At 61.7% G+C, this 24,045-nt stretch overlaps 1 protein-coding gene across 4 annotated transcripts; it reads right to left on the bottom strand.

Annotated features, from left to right (window-relative positions):
• Positions 1 to 764: 764 nt before the first annotated feature.
• SMTN (smoothelin) lies at positions 765 to 22,602 on the bottom strand. 4 transcript variants are annotated; one of them, XM_082293712.1, is made up of 22 exons: positions 22,493 to 22,602; positions 17,333 to 17,493; positions 16,997 to 17,090; positions 16,826 to 16,904; positions 16,449 to 16,732; positions 14,864 to 14,966; positions 14,422 to 14,651; positions 14,232 to 14,295; positions 12,933 to 13,031; positions 12,078 to 12,401; positions 11,009 to 11,112; positions 8,864 to 8,980; positions 7,687 to 7,845; positions 7,524 to 7,599; positions 7,097 to 7,261; positions 6,484 to 6,546; positions 6,256 to 6,319; positions 5,754 to 5,924; positions 5,532 to 5,655; positions 5,309 to 5,460; positions 3,840 to 4,011; positions 1,408 to 1,537 (listed from the first exon to the last, which is right to left on the bottom strand). In XM_082293712.1, exons 1-21 carry the CDS (start codon positions 22,541 to 22,543, stop codon positions 3,867 to 3,869), a joined length of 2,829 nt encoding a protein of 942 aa, XP_082149838.1. In that variant the 5' UTR covers positions 22,544 to 22,602; the 3' UTR covers positions 1,408 to 1,537; positions 3,840 to 3,866. The 4 variants fall into 4 exon arrangements, with proteins under 4 accessions (XP_082149837.1, XP_082149839.1, XP_082149840.1 ...); XM_082293711.1 differs by lacking the exon at positions 3,840 to 4,011 and having other exon boundaries at positions 765 to 1,537; XM_082293713.1 differs by lacking the exon at positions 3,840 to 4,011 and having other exon boundaries at positions 765 to 1,537; positions 14,422 to 14,639.
• Between the last annotated feature and the right edge of the window lie 1,443 nt (positions 22,603 to 24,045).

The raw sequence follows: 24,045 nt of genomic DNA, 5'->3' as shown, positions 1-24,045 counted from the left end.
TTTTTAAGAGAGGGCTCAGTGGGGTTCATCCCACACTGCTCTGTTCCGAGGGGAACTGGGTGCATCGGAGCTTCTCACAGAGGCAGGAGGCAATGGCACGGTCATAGTCACTGCTGGTGAGCCACAAACCAACCTACAGACCACTGTGCCATTCCTGTGCCAACCCTCCCCAGCATGATAGAGGGGTGAGGGTGGTGGGCACCATGGCATGGGATGAGCTGCTCTCACAGGGTGCAGGGGGATGGGCATGAGCCCATGAGTGAGTCCTGTAGTGTTGAACTGAAGTCCCATGGCTGCATGGGCCCAGTGGGGACAGCTGGCCCTGAGCTAGGGAAGGAAGTGGGGCACAGCTACACTTGACCACAGCCTTGCTGGCCACATGGGATCTTTTCCCTGTGCCAGGCCTGGGGCAATGGGGGGCAGTGAACTGACAGCCCTGGTCAGGGTGGTTCAGCTATGGACATCATCAATGAGTGGAGGAGCAGTACATGCCCCAGTGTCCCTCTGGGCTGGGCGAGCAGTGGAATTGCAGGTAGAGAGGCCAGGAGCAGATGGACTGCCAGTGCTCCCCAAGCACTGTGGTGTGCAATATGCTGCTGGGAGAAGGACCTGAGTCAGAGGCATTGCCTTTGATAAACCTTTATTATCTGGCTGGTGTTGGTACACGTGTCAGCGCGAGTGTAGATGTGACAGAGGGGCTAGCGGCGCTGAGCACGTGGGTGCCCTGAGCTGGAGAGGGGAGTGGAGGAGGCTTGTCCCAGCTTGTTCCTTTGGCCTTGCTCCCCTGGGACCCTTTGCCCCTGCCCACTCCCCAGTCCACAGGTGCCCCCAACGTGGAAGTGCCCCAGGTGCACGTGGAGGTGGGAAGCAGGGTGTCAGCACAGTTGTGGAGCTGTCCCCAGGGAGGTGACACGAAGCAGGGCCTACAGTGGGCAGAGAGGCTTCCTTGCAGGGGGCCAAGGGAACCACTGCAGGGTGCACCATGACCCTGGCTAGACCTCACAGCCCTGCTCAGCCACAGACTCATGCAGTGTCCTGAGTCTGAGGGCACAGCTATGCCCAGGCCACCCCAGGGACACAGGGATGCTGCCTGCAGGGCAAATAATTCCTGGAGGACAAATAACTTAAAAGGCTGGAGCATGGGGGGCAAGCCAAGCTGGGAGCATCCCCAGCAGCGCCCAGCTGGCTCTGCCCACAGGGTCAGCCCACAGCTGGCCGAGGCAGAAGCAGCTCTGCCAAGGCAGAGGTGTGGGGGTGCCCTGGTGGAAGAGGTCTCCTGTCCCCAGTGCCAGACCCATGGCCCCCAGACCCTCCCAGGGCAAGCAGCTCCCCTCCCCCTGGGCAGCTCTGGGGTGAGGGCAGCAGTGGGGGTGGGCAGGGCAGGCTCTAGCACTCTTTCTGCCGCATGCGCAACTCGTGGCGACGCAGGTGGTTATAGAGGGACTGCACATAGGTGAAGACGCACTTGGCGTCTGGCTTCTTCCCCATGATCATCATGTCTTCAACCTCCACCAGCGGCACGCAGTCCACCAGCGTCCTGCAGAGATGAAGCCTTCAGCATGGCCTCAGGCAGGCTGCCCCATGTGGGAGCTGGGATGGGCACCCCACACTGCCGCGGGCCTGCTGGTGTGGGTACTGCTGCCCTCAGACCGGCTCAGCTCCTTTCACACGCCCCCCACCCCACCCTGCTACCCACAGTCCTGCTGCTCCTGACACTGGGAAGAGCATGTGCTATCTGTCCTGGGAGGTGCCTGCCCCAGGGCAGGGGTTGCCCAACTATCTGCACCCCCAGGGCAGGGGTTGCCCAACTATCTGCACCCCTTGCTCCCCTGGTACTCTCCGTCCCAGCTCTTGGTGTTGGCAGTCATCCCCTGCTAAAGCCGTGCCCCCTCCTCCTCTTGCTCCTCCAGCCGATGCTGGTGACCTCTAGGGAGAGCCCTGCCTGGCTGCAGCTGTCTGCTGTGCCCCTGCCTCAAACCTTACCAAGGGGTCCAGGGAAAGCAGGGGGTGGGTCTTGGTTACATGCTGCCCCTTACTCCTGCCTCAAGCCCTGGTCCTGCTCTTCTGCCTTCCCCCAAGCCCTGCCAGCCTGGCTCCCACCCTTGTCCCAGACTGGAGCCCTACTGCTGGAGTGGGCACTGCCCTGCCTCAGCCCACTCAACCTGGCCTGTGCCTATCTCCTCCTCTCCCTGCCTCACCACAGTGCAGGGGTCCATGCAAGAACCTGCTCCAGCAGCTACCAGTCTTGCGGGGCCCTGGCAGATCAGCTGTGGTTGTGTCCCCATCCTCATAATAGCCTTGGGGCTCTGCCTCTGCCCTTTTGGTGGGGTGGCCCATTCTGCCTTGCCACCCATCCAGTGCCCTGGGCCATGTCTCTCCCCAAGTGGAGGCTCCCTGGGTGCTTGAAGGGGCTGACAACACAATTAGGGGTCACTGTGACAACCAGGAAGGACATGGAGGGGGATCCAGCCACCTCTGTCCTCTCCCTTTTACTGGGAGAGAAGGAGCGGGGTCACAGAAGCAACCCTGCCTCTGCTGCCAACCCTTCTGGCCCTGCCCAGCCCCCTGCACCCCTACCAGGCACTGTCCCCCCTTCAGGGGACAGATGGTGCTGGAGCATGCCAGGCTGCTGCTGCTGGAGCAAGGGCTGCACTTGCACTGGGGTCTGTGCTGACACAAACTGGCAGCACCTGCTGCTGCCATGGCCAGTTCAGCTGCTTTGGCCCGGCAGAACTCAAGGTTCTGCCCCAAGACTCTGGATGCACAAGGAGGATACCCCAAGGCAGGGCTCTGCCCCAAAAGACAGGGTGCACAAGGAGGGTCTGAACCCAATGCTGCCACCCACCACCACAATACCCTCACCCCCAAGCCCTGTACCTCCCCTCTCCCCTCCTGCAGTAGCCCCACTGCACACGTTGGCCCCCTAGAACAGCCCCACCCAACGAGCAATCCCAGCCAGTGTCAGCCCCTGGGGAGCACCAGGGCCCAGGAGAGGCCCCCACCCTGGGTCCCATAGCCCCCTGGCATCCCGTTAGGTCTCTGCTGCCTGGTCAGTGGGCTCCCAGCCCACAGCCTGGCTGGCACCAGCCCCACCTCATGATTTGGCCATCATGGGGATGGGGGGGCAATGCTTGGGGCCTTGGGAAAGCCCTTGCCACTGCCAGCCTGGCTCGGGGGGTGATGGCAGAGTAATGGCAGCACACAGAGAGTAACTCTGCCCTTATAAAGCCATTGTTTGGGCCCTGGTGTGCCAGGGCTTTGCAGAGCCAGGGGAGCTGCAGCTCCAGTGCCAGCCAGGATGCCCTGAGAGGCGCAAGCACTGCAGGCCGAGGCAGAACCTGAGCCTTGAGTCACACTTTCCAGGCTCCTGCTTCTGCCCATATATGAGCAGGCAGCATTTCAGAGCTGGGCATGCACTCTGGGGCAGGGGAATGAGGCAGCAAGTCCAAGCAGTGATGCTGCAGCATCCTGGAGGGCCACCCACATTCAGGCAGCACCACTCAGAACATCTTGAGTGGCATCCCCAGCAGCTGATCCATGAGTCAGGCTCAGCCATGGGAGAAGGGCTCTGTTATCACTACTGCCCTCCCCACAGGTGGAGAGCCAACAGTCTGTGACACAGTCCCCCCTGCCCAAACTCCCATAGGCACTATTCCAGAAGGCCCGACCCCAGCCAGCTGTCTCTGCCCACCTCCTGCTGGGCCCTGTCCGGCACCACCAGCACTCACCCCTCACCCACCAGCATCCCCCAGCCTCATCCCAGCTGAGGCAGTCAGTTCCCTGCCGAGCCCTGGTGGTTGTGGGGGCATGGGCAGGTACTTGGAGGGGAAGGTTCTCACCATTGGTCCTGGGGGGGTGACAATGGGCTACGACTTTTTGGTTTTTACCAGCCCCTTCTGGACCAGGCAGCGATAGAATTCCTGAATGTATGTGTACACACACTTCCAATCTGGCTCGCGCATCCGGACCATGTCCTCCACGTCCAGCAACTGTGGACAGTCCGCGTGCTTCCTGGGTGCAGGGAGAGAGAGGGGCAAGCCAGTGACCGCAGCCCAGTCAGGGAGGGGAGGAAGAGAAAACAAGAGACACAGATCAGTGCAGTTCCCGTCCCATTGGCAGCTGCTCTGCTCTGGCATGCTCTGGGGATGCATGATGCAGGGGCAGGAGGGCTTTGGGCACCCCATGCCGAGGCCATTCAGTGAGACTGGGGGGGCACAAGCAAGGGAGAGAGGGGCAGGTGAGTGGCGTGGAGAGGCGTGAAGTCCAGAGGTAAAGACAGATGGAAGAGGAGAAGGAGGAGTGAGGTGTTCTGGCGCGCCAGGTGCTCGGGGAGCGGGTTCCAGAGTGGAGCATTGCTCTATATAGCTCCTATATAGACCCGCTGGGAGGATGGGGGAGCAAGCCCAGCCCTCCTGCCCAGCTCCACTTGGAACCGCGCAGCACAGCCCTGGTGCAGGAAGCTCGGGAGAGGATGCTCACAAGAGCTGGAGGAGGAGGAAGGACGAGAGGCCACCTGGCTTCCAGGCCGGAGAGATCGATGGCTCTCTCAAGTTCGCACACCAGTTTCCCAATTAAGGCAAAAAATCCATTAACAGGAGCGCCAAGAACCAGGCCCGCAGCCCCCTTCTCGCTCCATCAAACAGCACCACAGCACCCTGGGAGCTTGCGGGAGCCTCCAGCTCACCCCGCCACCTTGGACATCAGCAGGATGGGACCCCCACCCCCAGCCCTGCCCCTGGGCAGGGTGCTGGAGGAGAGGAGTGGGTGGGTGGGAGAGAGACAGAAGGAAGGAGAGAAGGGCTGGCTGCCAGCCCTCCAGCTGGGCGCACTCCCATCTCTCAGCACCCAGGAAAACCAGAAGCAAAAGGGAAGAGACTGGAGAAGCTGCAACGGTGTTTGAGCCCCTATAACTGTGAAAGGAGGCACCTGGCACAGGCAAACCTTGCTCCCCCCACAGGCTGCAGTGCCACACCTGGTACCCCAGGGTGGTATGTACTGCCTGAAGCCAGGTGGGCTTGTGGGGCTGCTGCTCTTCCTTTGGGTGCTCTGCCCCACACCCAGGAACCCAGATTCCCAGACCCACCCTTGCCACACCAGACTGGGTTGCACTGGCCTCTTGTGACTCTGCCCACACAGCTGCTGCTTGCCCCCACAGTGCCTAACCTCGTTGCATTGCATGGGGGAGTGACACCTACTAGAACCCACCTCCAGCACCATCACCTCCACATGTTCCCCCTCGCCCCAGTAGCGAGCAGGAGAGCCACCCCAAGCCATCCCAAGTCCACGTGACGGCAAGAGAGGTACGTACTCTGCAGAAGAGAAGGCCACCTCAAAGTTTTGGCGGCGGTTCTGGGGCGTCAGCTTACTGTAGTCAAACGCGTCAGGGAAAAAATTGTGGACCAAGGCACAGAAGGCCATGCCATCACTCCAGCTGGATGAGAAGTTCTGGATGTCCACATGCTGAGAGGGCAACAGAGTTACCAAGGGACAGAGTGACTGGCATTGGGACAGGAAGAGGAGGTGGCACCCACCTCATAGCCCCGGGTCTTGGCTCTGCACCAGTCCAGCAACATCTGCTTGATACTGCTGGCGTTGGGCACGCCAAAGCTGGAGGACCGCTGCACAGTGGTCTGTGATGCTGCGGGGTTTGGTGAACTGTGGCAGGAGACACGGGGTGTTATCCACAGCTGCAGGGTGTTGTTATTTGTGCAGCACTCACTGCCCCGGCCAGCCTGCCTTAGGCCCAGCCTCACCTCCCACCCTCCTTCTGCAGCTTCTCCATCATGGCCTTGCGCGCCTGTGAGGCTGATGTCTTGGGCAGGCTCTGAGCCTTCATCAGTTCCTTCTTCTTCTCCGCCTGGCGCCGCTCCAGCGCAGCCAGGCTGCTCTGCCGAGAGGCACTCTCATCCTCACGGTCAAAAATGCTGGGAGAGAGACAGGCAATGCTAAAAGGGCTGTGGGCAGCCCAGGGGAGGGCAAGCAGTGGTCTCAGCCCACAGCCAGCCCTGGCACTCAGGAGACCTCCATGTCCCTGGGACAGCAGAGAGGTGGCTTAAGGTCCTCAGCTGGCAGACCTATCTCTATGCCCATGGAAGGACCCATGAGAGCCTCTGAACACAGTGAACATACCCCACAGACCCAGAAGGCTTTGGGGCCACGTTTGTGTGGGGACGCTGCAAGCTGGGCAGAAGGTTTGCACAAGCAGGTGAGTGACAGGGACTGTGTGGGGCTGTCCCCACAGGCGCCTCTGCTCACCTGCCCGTCTTCTTGGATGAGGAGCTGTAGGATGATTTGGTTTGAACGAAAGTGCTGTTGCCATCTGCAGAGAGAGAGGAAGGAGAGAGGCCCTAGGCAGGAGCAGAGGGCAGCTGTGCCAGGCAGGCAGGACTCTACCTGCACCAGGGCAGTGACGGCTCAGTGGTAGCGATGCCCCAGGGTTACACCCTGAGGATGCCATGGGGAAAGGGGAGGAAAAACTCTTACTGTCTGATCTCTTCACATAACTTGACTCCATGGTTGTAGTATGGGAGGTCTTGGTGCCATCACCTGCAGGGACAGGGTAACAGGAACTGCTGGGCTGGGAGGAGCAGCACCCACAGATGCCTGCTGCTGCCAAGCACCCTCGCACCCATGCAGTGCACCCATGCAGTGCACCAGGGAGAACTCCCAGATGGCAGAGCCATGCGCATGGCAGGCAGAGGGAGGACAGAGGACATATGCCCCCCAGGCAGAGAACAAACAGGCAAGCGCAAAGCAGCAGGGAGCTGGGGCATCCCTCAGCCCCTGCAGTCACTCAGCTTGAGCCACCCAGGGATGGGGAGAGCAGGGGTATAGGAGACAAGAGACAGGCCAAAGGTGCAGATGAGGCCCTGCCATCCTGACAGGGTTGGGGATTCAGAGGGAAGTCACCAGAGCAGAATCCTTAATTATCCCCAGGCAGGCTCTGGCCAAGCCAGAACCACAGTCCTGCTCCCAGCAGAGTCAAGCCAGACTCAGGACAGGCAGTGAATGGCAAAGGATCTGTGGTGGAGGAGCACTGGGAAGGATTCTGCAAGGCTCCCAATGGGCTGGCACACCCCCCCAGCCCAGCCCGTACTAGACTGGATGAGACGCTCAGTCTTGGTGACAGTGCTGCGTGCTGAGCCATCGGCTGACTGAGTGCTCTGCATGGTGGTGGTCTCTGTGGTGTGGCCAGCCCTTCCTGCGACAGATTGGCTCCTAGCTTCCTGCAGCCGCTGGTCCCGCTCCTTCTCCCGCTGGTCTGCAAATATGAGTGGGAGATGGCATCAGCAGCAAGGTGGGGTGGGGGGCATGGTTCCTGCCACACCAAGGGTCCTGCAGCTTCTGCTGGCCCACAACTGGCTCATGGGAAGGATGATGTCCTTGGCCTTGCAAAGCCAGGGGGGCAACAGAGGACCCAGGATGCACCCTCCTGCACTTCCTCGTAGCTGGACATCCGCACTTCACCCCATATTGCTACTACCACTGCTCTGACCCCAGCGGGGGTCACCATCCTTGAGTACCTCGCTTGCGCTGGCGCAGCTCCCGCATGGCATTTCGAATCAGCCGTCGCTCCTCAAAGTCTGTTGTACGATCCAGCTGCAAGAGGGGAAGCCATCATTAGTCTGCCACGAGCTTGAGGTCCCTTTACCTTCCTGCAGGAGCCCGAGCCAAAGGAAGAGGTACCATCTTATCCAGAACATCCTCATCCTCAATCCTGCTCAGCTCCTCGACATTCAGCTTGCTCTTTCTCTCCACCTCCCTCACTTGCACCTTCTCCATGCCATTGGGCAGCTCTGGTTCCAGCCTTGGTGCCTGGTGCTGCTCTACCACCTCCGGCTCCATCTGCAAGGACATCATCGTGTGGCTGAGCTCCTGCCAGCCTGGCCATCTCCCCACCTCTTCTCAGGGTCCAGGCCCTCATCACCCTGACACCTGCCCAGTGCTACAGGCAGTGAGGACCCTGGAGAGGATGTGCCACATGGGGCGTTAAGTGCTCTCAGCTGGTGGGATGCTGCAAGCATCTGCAGCACCCAAGGCAGGCAGGGGAGCATGACACTCTCCTGCAGCACCCTGTGCCCCAGGAGGGCCCAGCAGTCCTTCTCCTCCTCCCAGTATGGCTGCCAAAATATCTCCAAATCCTCTCTGCTCCCTGGCAGGAGGTGGCTGGGCCCCCCAGCAGGCAGGGGCTGCCCAGGACTCTGGGCTGGGCAGTGGCTGTTACTCAGCACTGGGCAAGGTGCTGGCAAGGCCAGTGCATGCCATTAGCAGCACAGGGATTTCCATGGATTTAAGGGACTTAGTGTAGAGAAGAGCTTGTGCAGGAGATCAAGAGCCTTCCCCCACATCCCTGCCAGGATCTAGGCCAGTTCAGCCCCTGCCTGAGCACAGCCAGGATGCCAAGTCCCTTTCAGCACGACCCCCCAGCAATGCACAGCAGGCAGTGGGCCAGGCCCAGAATAGGGCACAGAGGCAGCAGGGACGACAGAGCGGGGCCAGAGCAGCCACACACACACCTGGCCCCATCCTCCATCCTGTGGCCCAGTAACCAATCCATGGCAAAGCCAATGGCAGAAGCTGATGCTGGCCACATACGCCCATGCCACCACCTGTGCCTGGTGCTGCAGTGGGGGCAGGACAGCTGCCTGCAGCCTCCCACCTGGCACACCAGGAATGCAGAACAGGTGGGTGCACAGCCCCATCACAGTGAGCCCAAGGAGTGGCAGATCCCCACGATGCCGTGTCCCTGTGCACCACTGTCACAGTCATGCCTTGTGCCAAGGCTACAGACACCCCCAGGAGCTCTGGGGGCTGGTGACCCCCTTCCACCCCCCTTTCATGGGGCAGGGCTGCCCACACTCACGCTGCTGTTGCTTCGGGAGAGATGCAGGGCCGATTGCTGGCGCGTACTGGAGAAAGTGGGTGGATGGGCCACAGGGCCACTGGGCTCCTCCGTGCCCTCAAAGTGGGTGCAAGGGTCCTGTGCTTCCAGAAAGAGGGTGCTGATGTCCTCCCCAGGGGGCTCCTGCAGCCCTGGCGCCAGCAGTTCGATGCGGCGGCCCAGGCGCCCCAGCTCTGCCCGCAACTCCAGGTGCTCCTGCTCCAATGTCTGCAGTGCCTGCGCCAGTGCCTGCACTCGCTGCAGGGCCCGCTCCAGCTGCCCCTCTGCTGCCCCCCGGAACACCACCAGCTCCTGCCGCAGCTCTGCCAGCTCAGCCACCCCAGCCTGCACCAGCCCCTCCAAGCTGACCCCCGGCATGGTGGTGGTGCAGGCGCTGTGGCGAGCCCCGCACAGCTGTCCACTGTCCTTTATAAGGACCCAGGCACCCCCCCGGCTGGAGGCTGGCCCACTCCCTGCCTGTGGGCTATTCTGGTCTCAGCAGCCGGGGGTCCCGTGCAGGGGTGCTGAGCCAGGCGCCACACTTGGCAGTGCATCCGGCTCTGGAACCAGGTGGCTCAGCAAGGGGAGCCCTGCAAGAGGCCCTCCCCCACCCCCAGTGGCTGCCAGGGCCAGACACCCTCCTGGGGCCTGTGGGACAAAGTGGTGGGAACCAGCCCTGACCACTGCAGTGCTGGGTGAGTGAAAAAGCCAACCACTGCTGCGTCCTTTCGCCCAAGTGCCTTCCCACTCTGGGCTGGTATCACCCACAGCACAACATCTCCAGCCCCAGGCTAGCATCAGTGCCATGGCATGGGTTTTAGGTCTTCATACCCCCATGCTGCCCAATGCCTGCTCCAAGGAGAGCAGGTCCCTGCACGACGGGCACAGGCAGTACCCCACCAGTGAGAAGACATGCCACTGTGACTACTGCCCCCAGGTCCCTGCACCCTGCTGGTCCTCCGACCAAGCCCTACCTGGCAGGGCTGCCAGCACAGCTGCCTCATCCTCCTCCTCTTCCTTAACCACCAGGAGCATACCTGGAGGCTGCATCTCCTGACAGGCAGCCGACAGGTCTCAGGCCCCCCACCTCACTGGACAGACCCACTAATACCTTAATGAGAGCTGACAAGTGCTCGGGCCAAGCCTGCCCAAGCGCATTAGCACGGGGAAGTCACCCCGCTGCAGACAGCTGCCCACAGGCAGGACCTGCTGGCAGGTATGGGCAGCACCTGTGGACACTGCCTGCCTCATGCTGGCAAGGGCTGGGCTGAGGATGGGGTGAAGCCAGTGGTACCACAGCCACCAGTATGCCACAGGCCACGGGTGGTACCACAGCCACTGGCAGTGACACAGGCCACCCACAGTGCTGTTCCCGCAGAGGCAGCCAGGCACGCACAGGGCTACGAGGGAGACAGAGCTGTGTTTGACATCCTGGCTCTGGCCAAGGCAGCACACGGGTGCCTCACATTACCCTAGATGGGCAGGAGCAGATAAAAGCACTTGAAGGGCTGTCTCCTGTATGCACCCAGCCCCAGGGTGACCACAGCCTGCTCTCCCTGCAAAACACTGCAGAGGGATTGTTTTCTCAGGTTTTTTCTCCAGTTGCATCAAAGAATCCCTCCTGGATGGGCTGCAGCTGTGGCCACTCTCCACTCAGGATGGCATAGCAGGAACAGGCAAGACCCCAACCCACAGCTCCAGGGTGCTTTAGAGACCTTTGAGGAGTAGCCCCACTCCAAGGCGGGCTCCCCAGAGACATGGCCAAGGTCCATCCCCAGGAGGAAAAACAGAGGGGTGGTTGGCAATGGGTTTTTCCCTGAGCTGCTGCCACCCTCAAAGGTGTTTAAAACAGAGGGAGACCCACTCCTTGTCCCCCTCTGCCCATCTCCCCAAGTGTCTGGGTACATGGTGGCACAGTTCAGAGTGCAGGGGGCTCAGGTGGGGCTGTGCAACCACAAACAACGTCCAGGGTCTCTTGGTGAAAAAAACCCCACCAAAACAAAAGCACCAACCAAAACCAGACAGAGCCTCCAGAGCATGCTGCCTGCACTAATTCCTTGGTCCCTGGTCCCCACCCCAAGCCCTGGAGCTGCCAGGCAATGGCCAGGCGGCCCCCTGGGCACTCACCTTGGTGACATTGCTGCTGACACTGCTGATGTTGCAGATGCTGCTGCCAGTGCTGGGGATGGTGGTGATACGGATGGGGGTGCTCCGCAGCCCCAGAGTCACCTCTGCAAGGGGAGCAAGAGGCATGTGGAGTCCGACCCAGCCCACAGGCTCAGCCCCACAGCTGGGGAGTGGCTCTGGCTGAGCTATCTGCCTGCCCCACACATCCTGCCCTGGCAGCAAGCACTGAGCTCTGGAAGAGGGAAAGGGCTTTGGGGACAAGCAAGGGACGGGGAAGTTGAGACCCCTCACTGCCCTGGCTTATCATCCTCCCCAAGGAAGGGCACTTTCTGCAGTGCTCCAGCTGAAGCCAAGGCCCCCGGGTGAGAGGGATGGCCACAGGAGCCACATCTGCAGGCAGGCAGGGTTGGGGCAGGGCTGGAACAGACATGGTGCAGGCAGTGGGATGGGACAGAGCAGGATGGTGTGGGCTCCCCTGAACCAGCAGGTCAGTGAGGAGAGGATGGGGCAGGGCTGTGGGGCCAGGGCAGGGATTGGGGAATTACCCCAAACATAAACATGGTGAGATAGTGGGGCTGGGGACAGTCTGCAGGGCCAGATGGTCTCCCTGAACTGAGATGCCCTGAGCAGGCTGAAAGTGCATGCCAAAGGATGAGGGTTACCAGGCACACTCTGTTCTTCTGGCAGCACCTGTGCTCAGCCTCTGGGCTGCCAGCACTCAAATGCCACCACTGCTGATCAACACCCGCCTGGCCTGGCTCAGCCTGCTCGCCTTCACCTACCCACTTGTGCCCACCACCTGTCAGTGCCTGGCTGCCACTGGCACTCACTTGCTCCACTGCCCAGCTGTGCACATTGTCATATTAGGAGCACAGTCCTGTAGTGCTTACAGCCCTGCAGATGTCCACTCCCCTGCGGTGCCCATCTTCCTTGAGGAATCCCCACCTTTTCCAGTCACACCTCCCTGCGTGACACCCATGCCCACTACCCCTACAGTGTCAAGCCTCATGACAGATGCCACCTGCGCACTGGACCTGTCCTGTGCACCCCGTACCCCATCAGTGCTCACCTGCCCGCTGGCTGCCGGGGACGGCCGTGATGCGAGATGCCAGGGGCTGCACACGCCCATCCTTGATCTCGATGGTGAAGAAGGTCTTCATGGCGTCGAGGCGGGGACCGGCAGGGCGCGAGGCCGGGCGCTGCTCTGCGCCGCCGCCGCCGCTGCCCCGTGCGTTTTGAGGGGGCGCCGGCGGGGCCGTGCGGGGCCCCCGCTGCCATTGGGCGGCCCCGGCCCGCCCCCCCGCGCCGCCCGCCCCCGCCGGCCCGAATCGCTGCGCGCGCTCCCGCACCGAGCCGGCGGCGGGGGAAGGTGGGGGTCCGGCGGGGCGCGGCGCTGCGGGGATGGGCGCGGGGTCACCGGACTGCGGCCGCCCCCGTGTGTCCCCGCCCGGGCTTGGCCCCGCACCGCGCGTGCAGCCCCCCGCGATGCACGCTGCCCCCCATCCTGGGGTGCCCCCTGCGATGCATGCTGCCCCTGACCAGGATGCCACACTGTGCATGCAGCCCCCCTGGGTTGCCCACACGATGCACAGTGCCCCCGGAGTGTCTGACCATGCATGCAGCCCCCCACAGTGACCCCAGGATGTATTGCTGCCCCCCAGAGATCCCATAATACACCCAGCATTTCCCAGCGTGGCTGCAGCCCCTTAAAGCCTCCGGTCCCTCCCCCCACTGCTGCCGGGTGCTTGTGCACATGGATGGGAGGGAGGGAGGGATTCTGGGCAGGAAGCAAAAGAGCAGGTGGGCAGCCAGCAGCATCCTGCAGCATCCTGACACTGCAGAGCTCCACACCTGCCCAGGCTCCACCGGCAACATCCCGCCACCGGGAAGCAGAGAATGGAGGCAGCCACCACTTGGATCTTACCCGTGGGGCCAGCCAGGCAAAGGGAGGAGGGCGTCAGCTCCCACCGGTGAGTATTCCGGTGAGCCGGGGTCCCCATTACCTCCTGGGTGGGCACTGATGCTTGGGAAGAGACAAGTCAGGGAAGGAATGAGACAAAGGGAGCAGAGGGTGAGCATGGCACAGGTGCTGCTGCCATCCCCCACCCCAGCACAGCACCCTGGAATCTCCTTCCCCATCACTCCACACTCCCCAGAGCTTAGTGCCAAAATCCACCAGCACTCGTAGGCTTCCCTGCACCCCAGGCATGGGCTCTGCCCTGCAATTCAAAACCACACTGCAGAGGAGGGTAGGCTCTGTGCCCAGCAGTGCAGTGGGGGTACCTGGGGTCTGTGTTGGAAGGTTGGGATCACCCCTGTCCTCACCAGGCCCTGACACAGCATTGCCTCTGGAGGGATGTTGAGGGGGCCAGGTGGCTCACACTTCAAGGGTGCAGCCACGGCTCTGCCCTGGGGCTGGAGACATTGATGCCCATGGAGGGAGGAGGGCTCAGCTTCTCAGAACCCAGGTTTGAGCCTCCCTGTGAGGCAAGAGGGGGTTGGGTCCTGCACACATCCCTCTACCCCAGGGCTGTGCCACGCTGCAGCCCACCACCCCCAGCATCTTCCCAAGGCTTCTTCCTTCCCACAAGCCAGCAGCCTCCAGGGGCTCCTCAGAGGGACAGCAACCTCCGCCTGTCAGGGCAGCAACCCTGACCCTGGAAGCAGAGAACTGCTTTTTGGTTTTTCCCCATTTCCTCCTGGTACAGCCATGGGGATGGTTTTCCCAGCAGTAGGAAGAGGGCAGCTGCTGGCCACCGGCATCCCTCAGGGCTGTGGGGAGGCCCTGCAGGGTGCTAGGCTCAGGGCGGGGGTTGTCAGAGCCAGCCATGCACAGCTCCCAGCCTTATTGGGACAAAGAATGCAAAAGGCCAGGGTTTATTGCTGGCACCGATTCCCTTTCACGGCCCTGCAGCCACCCGGCCAGAGTGGGAGCCCCAGTAAACAGCCTGCCTGGCACCCAGCTCCCTGGCTGGGGTGGGCATTGCCACCGCTTGGCTAGGCAGCAATCAGCCCCCAGCTATGGGTGGCCTTTGGCCTGGCCATGTCCTACACTCACATTCCTGGCCCAGCACATGTGGGCTGGAGTCATGTCCCCAGGGCTGCCTGGGATGTACATGCCGCAGGACAGTAGAGTGGGGGGGGGGGGAGCGGCCTGGGGTGGGGCTGCCCAGCTGGCAGGGCCCCATGGCTCTTGTGTCACCCCCCTCAGGGCTACACTTACCCAGTGGTGGCCTCCTGTGTCTCCCACCTGGCCCCAGCACCTGGCAGTGCACCCCAACATGAAGCTGTGGGAGGAGAGGGGCAGAGCACTCAGCTGGGGGTTACATGCAGTACCCCCATCAAGTTGCCTTCACCCACAGACTGCCAGCCCTGAGCAAGGAGAGCAGTGGCAGCTGCCACCAGTTCTGTACCTGGTTGCCAGCACTGGGCTGGCCCGGGATGGGGTGCTCCCCTCTGGGACCTTGCACCACACTGGGCTCTGGGATGCTGGCAGGTCTGCCCAGGTTCCCTTCATTCCAGGCTGCCTGTGGCTGCCCCTGGGGCTGGCCATACTGCAGGTCCTCACCACCATCCTCAGGCTCTGGATCGGGCTCTGGGGCTGGCTGCAGCTCCGGGAGCACAAGGGTCCCTGAAACCACAGCTGTGAGTAAGAGAAGAGGCTCTGCTCGGGTAGCCTGCAGCTGTCTGCAATGCATCCCTACTCATGCAGCTCCTCCAGGCACCTGGCTGCCCTGCCCACCATTGTGAGATGCCATATGCATCTCCCTCCATCATCTTGCAGCTGGCCAGGCACAGCTCTTGCCCCAGGCACGCACCCAGAGGGCTTTGCCACAGACATTTGTGGGGACTCACCCTGACCAGTGGGTTTCTCAGGGTTTCCCGCCTGCTGGCTGCACAGCTCCTTCATCCTGTCTGGGACATGCTCCTGCTCCACCACATCCTCTCGCTTGTGGGCCTGGGGAGAGCAGAATCAGCCACACTCCAGTCTCTGACTGTGCCACCATGTCCCATTCCAGCCAGGGACATACAGGCTGTGGTCTCTTCCCATGCTATCCAGCTCCTTGCTTGCATGCTGCCGGGAATGGACAAGCCAGTCCCTGCACAGGGGTCACAGCAGGAGGCTCATAGGGCAACAAGTGTCCCCACACCCCACTGCATCCTGTGGGCAGGGAGGGAGACAGTGTCTAGTGAAGGGGGACCCCAAATCTGCCCCATGCCCCTAGCCCAGGCACTCCAGGGCTCCATGATACAGGAAACACTCAGTTTTATCCTGTCCTCGTTCATGGCACCTGCAGCTCTGCTTGGCAAATGATGAAATATTCTGGACATAGGACCACACACAAGTGACAGATGTGTCTCTGACATAAGTCTGAGTAGGGCTAGGGTGTCCTGGTGTCAGCTAGGGAACAAGGTGCCAGTCCTGGCTGTGCCAGTGCCTCTAGCAGCACCATGACTCCAGAGCAGGGGGAGACGAAGATGGGCCCATACCCTGAAGGGGCACAGGGGGACCAGGCCCCAAACCCAAGGACGGAAATGGTCTTGGGTTTGGAGCAATGAGTCAGACTGAATGGAACAGCCCTCTCAGCTGCTCAGTGATGTCCCAGCCCAGCCAGGGCTTGGGGGCTGCATGCCAGCACATCCAGATAGGGAGGCAGACAGTGCTGAAAGGCGGCACAAGGCCACATCCCTTCTGCAGCCTCCTGCTACGGCCCTGGGGCAGGCAGAGGAAGAAGCAGGGATAGACAGAGGCAGATGGGGGAACCCATGCCTTCTCACCCAGCTGTGGTTAAATCCATTGCTTCTCTTCCCACCCTCACCCTCAAAGGGCAACCCCACAGGGTTGGGTGCAGAGATCTCCTACCACCATACAGTCTCTGCAGGGTCATCCCTGCTGCACTGAAAACCCCAGCTTGTGCTCATTCCTTCCAGCTCTGCCCACCAGCTCATCCTTCACCCATCCAGAAAGCCCCCAGCTTCACTCCAGAATGAGCCCTGAACCCTTGAAGGATGACAGGAACAGCCATCATGAGAAGGAGGATAGGGAATCAAGGTTTCTACCCATGCAAGGGAACTGCTGCAGGAGAGATGAGCAACTGTTGCCTCCAAAGAGCCCCATCCCTGAGAATTGGAGCAGGGAGGAGTGCACCACATGCACTAAGGGGCTCCCAGATCCCCACCAGGTTGCACTCTTGGGAGAAGCCATGGGGCACCCTGGCCTGAGGCCCCAGCCTCAGCTCACCACTGCTGGAGCCACGCTGGCACAGCCCAGCCATATCTCCCCTGCCCCCAAAGACCCCAGCCCCACCTACCTCAGTCCCGTCAGGCAGGCAAGCACAGATTGCCCAGGGCTCTGTGCTCCAGAAAGGCTGGCACAGGAGCCCCAGGAAGAGGTGAAATCTTGAACCGTCCCACCCCCTGCAGTGCCCTACACACTCACCGCTGAGCCTTCGGGCTCCTGGGCAGGGGGCTGCTCCACAGCCTCCCCATACCCACTCTCGTCTGGCCCAGCCAGTGCTGGCTCTGCATCATCCTGCTGGCTGCTCTCCCTGCTCCTGTCTGTGCCTGGTGGCTTGGTGCTGCCCTCACCACAGCTCTCTTCACTCACAGTAAGGGCTGGTGTTTCAGCATTGTCCCTCTGGACAATGTTCGCTTCCCCAGGCACAGTGGGGGACTTGCTGCCATCCCTCCGGCTGCTCTGCACATTCCCAGCCAGGGTCGCGGCTGGATGGAAGCAAAGATGGTGTTCAGGAAGGAGCTGCCCACATCCCAGACTCTCCAGGGCATCCACCCCGGAACATGGGAATGGTGCCTCACCTTCAATTTCCTCGGCCCGCAGCTTACGGATAGCAGCTCGGATCAACTTGCGCTCCTCATACTCACCTGCTGCCCGCAGCTGCGAGGGGGAAGGACCCAGGAAAGAGCAGGGTCAGTCCCAGCACAAGGTCCATCCCAGCAAATGGTCTCCCCCAGCACACAGTTGCTCACCAGTTTTGTCAGTTCCTCCACGCTGGTGATGGCTTCCAGCTGCTCAGACAAGGCAGCCAGGGCTGCCTGCTGCTCCTCTTCCAGGTGCTGGGACCTGAGCAGGGTGAGAGCGGTGGCCATCTGGGAGCTGTCACAGGCACTTGCGAGCAAAGTCCCCTTGCGGGCAGCTGGCAAATCCAGGCAACAGGCCCCACCATGTGCCAAGCTCCTCTGTGCCAGGCTGCTCCCACCCTCATGTTCATCCAAATCTGTCCCAGCCACAGTGGGGCCAGGTACTGCAGTCCCCATCTCCCAGGGCAGAGGGAGAGAATGACCCCAGCTCCCCACAGGACTCACTGTGGCCAATTCTCCTTGTCGTCCTGTTGCTGGCTGCTGCGCTCTGGGCGGAAGCGCTTGGATGCCAATGTCTCCTCGTCCCGCTCCAACTCCTGCCGCTGCAGCTCCCGGATGGCCGAGCGGATGCGGCGCCGCTCGGCCAGGTCCAGTGTGGCCTCCAGCTAGGTGCACAGGGCAGAGCTCAGCACTGGCTCTGGTCACTGAGCCCCCGTTTCAGACCTGGTGCTGCCCTCTGCCACGCTGCCATGAGCTGCCCACACTCTGGACAAAGGTGCTGTCTTGTCTGTGGCACCCACGTGCCCAGTGCATGCTGCCCAGCACTGCTATGCCCTGTGGAAAGTGGGCATGGCCCCCCTGGGGCAGGATGCTGGGACCAGCCATGGTGAGGAGGGGCTGCCATAGTGGCACTGAGACCTCCGGGCATGTAAAGGTCAAAGAAACGAGCATGTGAAATGAACACCCACCAGTGGTCCTGCAGCCTCCAAGGGTTGGTGCCCTGAAGCTCTGCCCCTCCCAGTGCCACCAGCTCTGGAATGAGCCCTCCTCCCAGCCATGCCAGCCCCTCCAGCAGCGAAGGGACAGGAGAGCCCATTCTCTTCCCATCCCATGTCCCCCCAGAGGTGCTGATTGAAAAGGTCCCAGCATCCCACCCAGGGGTCATCTTGGCCACCCTGCAGCCCTCCCCACCCTCATTCACTGCTAGGGGATGGCAGGCAGCTTTTGGAGCCAAATCCATGAGTGGGATCTGTCCTAAATCCTAGTCTAACCCCTTATGTGTGGGAAGCACAGCCACAACTCCCCCAGATGCCCCCCATGAACATCTCACAGGCACTCCAGGTGCCCCTCAGCCCACCCAAGGTCAGCACCTGCCATGGGCACCCAGAGTTGCTCCCCCTCTTCCAGATCAGATCACACCCCAGTCCCACTACCAGCTCCAGTTTTTCCAGAGGGCCATGAACACAACTCCTGATGTTGAAGGGGCAGAAGGCAGCCAGATCTGCAGTGAAAGGCCAGCCAGGGCAGGCATGGGCCCACTATCCTCACACTGTCCTGCTGTGGGACAACAAGACTGCCCTGACACTAGGAACCTGGGAAGTGATTTCCCATGGATCTTGTTAAAAATAAACCCTGTGACCAACAGCAGCTGCTGTCAGCATCAAGATCTATCATGCTGGGAGAAGCCATGGCTGTGCCACAGGACAAGAGCGTCAGTCCATTCCCTTCCGGTCCCATGGGCCACTGACTGGCCACCCATCCAGGCTCTCTGGGTTCCACTGCAGCAGAGATCCAGGGTCAGTCCCTTGATTGCACCTGAACTGAGCCACACTGGGGGCCCCAGATCACCACCTGTAAGCAGACCCCTCTGCAGAGACTCTGAGAAGCTATTGCACTTTGCCCTCTCTGCTTGGAGTTTGGTGATATTCGGAGAGTATTCCCATCTTAGTGAAGCCAGGAAGCACAGAGCAGGCACAGAGATCCCATGTGCCATCCCAGCAGCAGCCAAAGCTGTGGTACTCCAACCCTTGCCAGCTGCAAAACCCAACTTGGGAGCATTATCCTTCCCCAGCTGGGAAGATCCCAGTGGCCAGGACTACCAAGCCCTAGGGAAGACCAACTCTAAAAATACACATAACCTCTGGGGGAGCTGCCTGGAGCCAGGGTGCTCTTTCTCCCCCACCTCAGCAGCCCCCACCATGCCAGCAGGCAGTACCATCCCTTCCAGCATCCTGGCTAGAGCTGAAGCCTGCAGCCCCCTCTGTGCTTTTATCCAGAGCAGGCACCTCTGCCACCACAGGGCCAGGGAAGCAGCTGGGAAGAGCAGGAGACATGGTGCTGCCAGAGCAGTGGGGAGTGTTAGAGAGAAAACCAGCCCCTCCATCCTTATGAGCCTCTCATTTCCCGTCTGCCCCTGATGGCTGACGGCATCCCAAGGAGGCTGCTACAGTGGGGACACTACCACCAGGACAAAGGCATGGTCCAGCAGCAATGGCCAGCTGGGAAGCCCAGCTCCCTGCACACACGGCAGCATTGATAGGCTGGGAAGTGGTGGAATCTGGTTCAGCTCAAAATGAAGGGCTGGAGGCAGAGCTTTGCAGTAAGGACAGCTCTCCCTGCAGCTATCCAAAGGCTGTGAGGACAGGAAAACAGTCCTCAACTGCATATTGGGTGGCCAAGGCCTTGGCCCTTCACTAAATAAGCTGCTGGCAGTGAGTGGCTTGGCCTCAGCAGCTGGGTCAGGGCAATGAGGAAGGTGGGAGGAGGGAGGAGAAGGGGCGTGTGCACAGCAGCTGCGTAAGTTGTGAGTGCCAGGGAAGGCAGACACAATGGGACACCAGCCCTGCACACCCTAGTGCAGGGAACATGCTGGCACCAGTGTGTGCTGTGTGGCACCCATCTGCTGGCTCTGAGGTCTGCCCTATCCAGGAGGCTCCAGCTGAGACCTGACCTGCACCCAAGTCCTGGAAGGCTTCTCCCCACAGGACAAATGGCAGAGCAGGAGAAAATGCCTTATTCCAAGCCCACGTCAGCAGGGAGCTGGGATGAGGCAGCTTTGGAAGCTCCGTGGCCAGTGGCAGGGGAAAGCATGCTGGAAACCGCAACAGCTGCGAAGGGACCAAGGGGCCCAGCCCTGCCGGCAGAGGCAGGATCAGGGATCAGCACATTCCGGGGCCCCATGGGCCCTGCTCAGCTTCCAGCAAATTAATGGTTCCAAGCAAACACCTTCCTCAGCTGACAGAGTGCCTCTGTGAAAGGGCACTGGCACAGCACCCATAGGGTGCTTCCCCACTGGTGCCCAACACAACAGTGCTCAGAGCCCTGGTGAGGTGCGCAGCTCCTCCAGGAGGGCTGCAATTAGCCCTGCATCCATCTGGCTCTTTGGAGTGCCTGAGCACACAGCACTTTGGAGGCTGAAGCCCGGCCACTGGGAAACCGCTTTGCAACATCAGATGAACCTGGCACACAGAGCACCTTCTACAGCCCCAAGATTCACTGTCACCTTTGGAAAGAGCCATGGGAGCATAGGTGTCCCCTGGCAGAGGAAAGCAGGAAGGACACTGGATGACAGGGACATGGCAGGGATGCAGTGCTTCTCAGGGCCATCGAAGATTTGCCAAAGGCTAGTGGGTATAAGAAGGAGATCTCATGGCAGCGACTTTCCTAGCTCAAGCCTGCTCTGCCTCCAAAGATATTTACATCCTCCCTAATTAACCAGACTAAGATTTGGAGGGGCTGGGAGAGGGAAGCATTCCCCAGCCCAAGGCCAGCAGCCTGGAGCTCAGCACAGCCATGAGCGCTCAAACAATCCCCTGCTTCTGGACATCCATCTAAAGGCCACCCTGCAGCAGCACCTACCCCATCCCCCACAGCTCCCTCCTCCGACTCCTCCAAGCCCTTGGTCACCTTTATGCTGCACCATTGGTTCACCCCAACTGGCCTCCCTGGGACTGGGATACCAGTGGGCAGCTGGGGAGGGAATCATACGGATGCCTATGGCAGGAGTTGCGGGTCAGAGGCTTCCTGGCAGCTCCCAGCCCAGCCAGCACAGGAGTGAGGGGGCTGCAGGAACCTCCTCAAGTCCCCCAGCCTCCTTCTTCCAGTTTCCCTGGGGACATCAGATGCTGCTGCCTAGGTGTCACTTGCTGGGAGAAATGAGGAGAAGCAAGGCAGAGTGGAGAGCTGGTGAGAGCAGAGAAGGGAGGAAGCGGTGGGAGAGGCAGTTTTCCCTTATATGGACTAATCCTCTTCCAGCTGAGTGGTGCCAAAAACCTAACCAGAGGAAAAATAATTCTTTCCCTGCCTCACGTCAGCTCAGAGCAGGCTTTCCCCAGCCTGTGCCACAAAGGACAGTGAGATCTGGGTCACAAGCATGGTGCTCTGGGGAGGCAAAGCCCCAGCATGTCAAAGAAAAAGCCCCCACAGAACCAGTGCTTGCTGCAGGATGAGATCCACCTCCCTGGGCTAGCCAGAGACTAGGAACCCACCACTGCTCCTGGGGCTCCATCTCAGATCAGAGACCTCGGCTGGGACACGGCAGAGCTGGAGCACTGGCAGGATGGGGAAACACCCAGACCACCCATCCCCAAACCTCTGGATGGGTGGTCTGTTAGCCCCGACATCACCCCACGAGAAGCAAGTAGACTTCTCTGCTCGAACCACGGGAAGGTCTGCATGTCGTCACTCAGAGATGGCTGAGGGTAGCAGGACAGGAGACTCAGTCGGGGGCAGCCTCCATGCCGACCCACGGCACAGCCCCCGCTTCCCGACGGCATCCCGACTCCTTCCTGTTCCAGCAGACCTGCCTTCCCGGTTGACTCAGCTTCCTGCTGTGACCATTCCCCAGCGCTGGGCCGGGCCACCCCGGCTCAACCCGCGGGGCAGCCAGCACAGCCCCAGCCCCGGGCCGGGGGTCGCTGGGGTTGCCCTAAGCCGGGCAGTTGTAGGGGCTTCCCGGGACACCAGCCCCGGCCGAGTATCCTGAGTCCCGTCTCCGGGACACGGAGGCCCTCCAGAGCCCACTGGACCCGGCAGCGCACAACTGCGGCTCTCGCTCCTCGGGCAGTGCCCGGCCGGTACTCCAGAAGCCGCCGCGCAGGAGGGGATGGGATGCAAAGCCATGCGGGCAGAGCCTGGGAAGTGCGCCTGGCACCGCGCCAGCCCCCGGCTGCGCGGGAACCCGCAACGGGAAAGCCGGGAGCAGGGGACCATTGCCGGCATCGGGGAACGATTCTCCGGGATCCGCCGGCCGAGAAGATGAAGCCGGGACAGGCGGTACGGCCGGGCGCGGTTGCGAGCAGGGGGGCAAGCGCTGTCAGAAGAGCGGGGCCAGAGCCTCCGGAATCACCGAAGTAGAGCGGGGGCTCATGCTGGAGCTCACCCCGGCCCAGAGCCCGACCCGGGCCGGCGCGGGTCCCTCCAGGTGCTTCCGCCCAGGATCAGAGCTGGGTCCCCAGCGCTACATCCGCTCCCAGACATTGCTCGGAATCCTCCCGGCCCAGCGACAGACCCGAGCCCCGCCCGGTCTCGCTCTGCCCGCGCCTGGGACAGCAGCCCCCGGCCCGGGGGATTCAAGAAGCCGAGGCATCTCCAGGCACGATCCGCCCCTGGAGCCACCGCGGGCGCGCACCGTACCCCGAGCCCCGGAGCAGCCGTGAGACTCACCAGCTTCCGCAGCGCTCCCTCGTCCATCCCAAGGAGGCTCTCCTGGGACATCCTGCCCGTCGGGCCCACGCTGCTGCGGCCCGAGCTCGGTGGCGGCCGACACAATAAAGGGCGGCCGGGGCGGCGCAGCCCCGCGCTCGGTTCGGCTGCGCTCCCGCCCCGCCCCGCCCCGCCCCGCCGACTCCACTCCACTCCACTCCACTCCACTCCACTCCACTCCACTCCACTCCACTCCACTCCACTCCACTCCACTCCACTGCCGTTCGTAGTCCCAGGAGCGCTGCACCCCCGACGCTTCTCACCGCCCCGCCCCGCCCCCGCCTGCCCGGCCCGGCCCCGCCCCGCCCCGCCCCGCCGGACCTGCGGGTCTCGAGTCCCGAATCCCGGTGCACAGCCCTGTTCCGGCGCCGTGACTCGGGCACTGAGACGAGTCGCCGTGGCGTGCCGCGGGGCTCCGGACTCACTCCCGTCCCGGTCCCCACGCCGGTGCCGGTGCAGCTGAACTCGGGCCTGGCCCGCTTGGGGTGGCACCCCAGGGTGTATCGCTGCCCGCAGAGTGTTCCCGAGCCCAGCCCGGGCGCGGGAACTCCCCGCCCGCAGGAGCTGCTGCTGACTCGGCTTGCGGGATGCGGGACAGAGAGCCACCAGCACCTCCTGCCCAGAGGCCCTCCCCACCAGGCCCGGGGGATCCCACCATGGCATGCCCCTGCATGCACTGGGGGGCTGTTTGAGCTGTTCCCTCACACCGCTGCAGGATTAATGCCCAGGGCACCCCCAAAAACCTGCGAGGGCTCCCTGGGGATATGTTGTCCCCCCGACATGGTCCCACTGCTCGCTCCAACTCAGAAGCTGCTTGTGGTGTGCTTGCCCTTACATCCTGTCCCAGGTCCCAGAAGGCAGTGCCAGGACACCCAAGCCCTGGTGTCTTGCTGTCGAGAGGTTCCCCTGGAGACCCCAAGCTCCTTACCTGCAGCTGAAGTCCTCTGCTCGGCAGAGGACAAACTTGTTGGGGGTCAATCTTGCTTCTGGGCAAAGGCCAGAAGTATTCCCTGGAGAGGACTAAGTACCTGAAGTAACCGAGAAGCACTGTGGGCTCTGCAAACCAGGCAGCTGCCATCTGCTTCCAGCTCCTAGGAGATGGGGAGAGGTGCTGTTCCCTGCCTTGACCAGCAACTCAGAGACCAAGGGGCTTCTCCAGAGCAGGTCACTGAGATTAAGTTCACTGCTACTTTGGGAGTTCCCAGCAATCTGGGAAGATGGATGGGATGGAGCAGGACCACAGCATCCTCTGTCACAGGGAAAGACCCACCACTGTAGGCCAGAAAGATGGGGTGTGGTAGAGGTGCCTAGAAGGTCCAGCAGTTTCCATACTGGGAGTGTTGGTTCAGATATCTCACTTCAGGCCTGTTTGGCAGGGTGGGTCTCCAGCTGCACTGGCATCCCAGAGCCCTCTGCTCCCCTAGGTTCCTCAGCAGCTCTCCACTCTCCAGCCCTGAGCAGCATTGGGCTCCACTGGAGCATGACAGCCCCTGCCCAAGCAACTATGCTAAAGC

The sequence above is a fragment of the Coloeus monedula genome, assembly GCF_965178545.1.
Source record: "Coloeus monedula genome assembly, chromosome: 18".
Taxonomy (NCBI): domain Eukaryota; kingdom Metazoa; phylum Chordata; class Aves; order Passeriformes; family Corvidae; genus Coloeus; species Coloeus monedula.
This window is presented reverse-complemented; position numbering and strand designations above follow the sequence as displayed.

Bases quoted from the DNA above. Each gene is read 5' to 3' on its own strand.
- SMTN (XM_082293711.1), bottom strand. From the start codon at position 22,543: ATGTCCCAGGAGAGCCTCCTTGGGATGGACGAGGGAGCGCTGCGGAAG. The intron at 6,547-7,096 runs GTACGGGCTGGG...CTGTCCCTGCAG, and splicing joins TGAGCGTCTCATCCAGTCTA to GTGATGGCACCAAGACCTCC. The intron at 6,320-6,483 runs GTAAGAGTTTTT...CTCTCTCTGCAG, and splicing joins TTATGTGAAGAGATCAGACA to ATGGCAACAGCACTTTCGTT.